This window comes from Cyprinodon variegatus, unplaced genomic scaffold, assembly GCF_000732505.1.
Source record: "Cyprinodon variegatus isolate N-32 unplaced genomic scaffold, C_variegatus-1.0 Scaffold27, whole genome shotgun sequence".
Classification (NCBI taxonomy): domain Eukaryota; kingdom Metazoa; phylum Chordata; class Actinopteri; order Cyprinodontiformes; family Cyprinodontidae; genus Cyprinodon; species Cyprinodon variegatus.
This window is the reverse complement of record NW_015150480.1, coordinates 272315-276309: the sequence shown is the minus strand read 5'-3', so window position 1 is coordinate 276309 and position 3995 is coordinate 272315. Positions and strand designations below refer to the sequence as shown.

Genomic DNA, 3995 nt, shown 5'->3' with positions numbered 1-3995 from the left:
GGCACCACTTAGGAGAATTTGGAAATGCAACGGTTGGAACAGCCGCTTCCCTGTGACTTTAAATAAGCTGCACTAATTTTGCCATATGGTAAAATATCGCTTTGCCCCTTATAGCTTGTTGGCTACAGTATAGATGTCACTGAGCCTCGGTCTAATCTCTGGTTGCTGGGCACTGCTCCAAAGCCGGTTGGGATCAAAATCCCAAAGCGTATTTTTCTAAAGTCCACTGATTCAGATCTTGTAAAGACCATTTTCCATCATGTCTCGCATCTATCAACACAAGGGAACATCCACCCTTCAAGCAATGAATTTTCAAACTATCCTGTAAATGCGTCTGATTACAACACTGTCGTTTAGCCTTAGACTTAAACAACTTTTACAGTTATTTTGTATACAATATAAAATAGTGTATATAATACAAAATTTTGTTTAGTTCAGCTTTCCAGACAGTAAATGAACATTTCCAATCAATAAAGTGCTGCAGTGATCAAATGTAAACAGTGTGGGAGAAAAAACATGCGTGAAAAAAATGCATTTCTACTTATGAGGCTCACATATTACAATATAACTGTTGTTACTTAGAAAGCACCATTAATTTCTTTAAGTCTTAAATCTGTTTTCCAATCTAATTCCCCCTGGAGTTTGAACGGTTGAAAAGTAAACCATCATGTTTCAGATTTTTCAAACCAACCATTTAACTACGGTACTTTTTATTTTTTGTAGGAGGTGATTGAAGCCATTGCAGAATGTGCCTTCAAGACTTCACCTTTTCCTGTCATCCTGTCATTTGAAAACCACGTGGACTCGTAAGAACTTCACTCATTTATACAAATACTCACCTGCCAATTGCTCTGGCACACCTTGCTAGTCCCAGATTTCCATGGAGTTTCATGGATTGATTGAAGCCATACAAACACATGGGTGAAAGAGTTTGGTGAGGATGGACTAAGGTGGCCTCAACTGAGACCAAACAACTCAGATCCTCTGTATCCTCCAAAATTCAGATTTGTCCCAATGATATACATGAATAAAATGACAGAATTAACTCTCAGTATGCAGTTAATATCTCCAAAGTCATTTTAGTCATCTAATCATTTGATTCAAGTGTTGGACCAAGGATATATCTAAAAGTTGAAGGATTGCCTACCCCTGCTTTATGCCTTTAAAGACGAGGTTTTAGGAGACCATCAGAATATACCCATAAACACACTCCTTACCATTATAGACCATGTTCCTAAAAGAACTGAACTTGTTGCAGATGCTAAGGTGAACCAAACCATTAAACGCAGCGGATTAGGAATTAAATGTCTATTAAGTTTTAAAGCGAGTTTGCCAATACAGTGTATTTTGTGCCTTAATTGTTTTTGGCAGGGATTCAATGAGGCAGTCAGACAGATACCTTAGATGTTGGCTCGGGATGTAAGGCATTGGCCTGTAACTGGTGCGTTGCCAATTTGAGCATTTTGCCCCTGCCTTGGTGGTCTGGGGGCCTGGTGGCGCTGATGTTTGGCAATATGCTGTGGAGAAATGTAGCTAACAATTATAAGCACTTGACTGAGTGAATGTAGTGTGAAGGGATTTGGGGTCCTTGAACTCAATAAAGATTTCTGTAACTACAAGCCATTTACAATGAGAGATGTTTGCCACTTGGATACAGGGGCCTCGTTATCAGGTTACAAATAAGTTTATAACCCGGTCCACCATTCAGAAGAGAGAGGTAATGTGTCGTGAAACCAAGGATGAGGTCCGCCACGGTACTCAGGAAGTCTGGCAGGGAGTTAACTAACTTTACACAGATAGCGAAAGATGTTAATTGAAAAAAATGTTTAATTTTTGGTTATGGTCGATGATTGATGGTGGATCAACTCTCCAACAATGTGCAACAATTATGTGTTCAACACCAGCACTAAATGAAGGGACATGTGATGGTGAACTATCAGCATTGATACTAACTGGTGAAAAACTACACCTTTCTCATGGATTTCGCAATGACTTTAGAAAAGTTCAATATTTTAATGTCAAGAGGACATGAAGTGATGCTGATTTTTTTTTTTTACTTTGATTTAATATAAAAGAAATACAAATGTTCATATAGATCCAAATGTAGAAAATGGTTGAATTAGCATTGATAAACACAGTACATTTTGCAGTGTTCAAGTAAGAGTATGTGTTAAATCTAACACCAATCACAGTGCATTTTGTCCAACTCTGAAGTAGTGTTAAATTAACTCTCTACATAGTGTATTTCTTACTACAGTTGTTTTTTGTAATCACTCTAAAAGAGTCAATGTACTTTGACAGAGCATATTTAACCCTTAACTGCACTTGGATTGGTGTTAAATTAACTCTTAAATTGTTACTTTAACGGTGCAAATTTTACTTTGGTACTGAAAGACTTAAAGCTACCCCGAGATGTTTCTGACCGCAATATCCAGACTAAGCTAAAATCTAAAAGGACCAGGCAACGGTTGTCCAGTCTATGTTTTGTCTGGTTGTATTCAGCCTGCAGGAATTGTGTAGCTTCTTGTTTTCAGCTGACAGAAGTGGGTCTTGGCGTTCATTGATGTTGAGACACTGGTTTGTATTTTTCGGTGTCTTGAACCCTTCTGACCATTTCCCTTAGACCTCTGACAGCATTTAGGTGTTTTCACCTACCTAACGAAGTGAGATACTTGAAAACATTATGAGAACATTATGTGTAAATGGGTGATGGTTGTGTAGGAAAATCCAGGCAATTCAACCATTTCTGAAGCATTCTGACCAGCAAACTTCTAAGTCACTTAATCTTTAAAGCTTGATTAAAAATTTGAATTTAATAAGTCGTCTTCCCAATAAACAAATGCCAAATGGAATTGAGTTACTACCATGTGATTGGCTAATAGATAGTTTTTTTTCAGGAGCACTAAGTGGCCGGTGAGTGTTGTTTACCTGTATGTATGAAATGTCTCTTTGTTGACACAAAATATGTAAATATCTCTTGTGTTTTTCAGCTTGAAGCAGCAGGCGAAAATGGCCGAATATTGTCGCTCTATTTTTGGAGAAGCACTGCTGATTGATCCTCTGGACAAATACCCTGTAGGGAAATACTAATCGCTGCATCATTACATGCTGTGGTCTTTAAAGTAAGCTGCATTAAATGCTGTCTCTCCCACCACCCCCCACCCCACCCCTCCAACTCTCTGGTATCTGCAGCTGGAGGCTGGCACCCCCCTGCCCAGTCCTCAGGAGCTGTTGGGCAAAATTCTCATCAAAAACAAGAAATCTCACAAACCTGCCAATACCACAGACACCAAGAGGCTAATTGACCAGCCTGCCAATCAGAGCAACGAACCAGTGTCTCCTAGCAACAACACAGGAGGTATGACACAAAGACAATAGCCACAGAAATCCACATGAAACGGGCTCAGCTGCCACAGTCAGTGGGGGGGGTGGGGGTAATGAAAATCACTTACTTTTGGATTGCAGGAGGACACAAAATATCAGAGCCTTCAGGATTCAAATTAAAATGCTTTTTGTACCAATCTGTGGAGTTGTTTTCAACATTCAGCAGATGCAAATATGAATCAGCGGTGTCACTTGAAAAGGTTCAGAGATGGAGCTGCCGTTAGAAGTGAGAGACGATTTCATTTTTCTTTTCTGCTAATGAAGAGCTGCTTGCACAGGGGGCTCATGTGTTTTTATCTTGACCTTTAGCCTGAGTGGCCCTCAGATGACTTTACATTCATAACCCTGCATCTCATCAGGGAGGCCTCAGTAATGAGCCAGACATCCCAGATTAGATCAGAAGAGCAGAACGCCAATTAAGGGGTAGTGCAGAAGGAAATTAAAAGCCGTATTGACATGTATCTAGATCCTGAAAACAGGTGTGGGACTGAAGATCCCAGCTTGGTTTGAAAGGCAGATCAAGTTTTCTTTCTTAAAATCTAAAATAAATGGCTTTTTCCAGATCTTTCTGGTTTTTACTTGAGTCTTCATGAAGCCTGCAGTTTTTGCAG

At 39.5% G+C, this 3995-nt stretch overlaps 1 protein-coding gene across 1 annotated transcript in view; it reads left to right on the top strand.

The window, feature by feature from the left end:
* LOC107098647 (1-phosphatidylinositol 4,5-bisphosphate phosphodiesterase beta-1-like) overlaps nt 1–3995 on the top strand; it is a 72973-nt gene that overhangs the window by 34602 nt on the left and 34376 nt on the right. The window contains exons 11-13 of the mRNA XM_015396422.1: nt 724–806; nt 2991–3075; nt 3193–3358. Coding sequence (XP_015251908.1) covers nt 724–806; nt 2991–3075; nt 3193–3358 — 334 coding nt within the window. The remainder of the gene's footprint in view (nt 1–723; nt 807–2990; nt 3076–3192; nt 3359–3995) is intronic.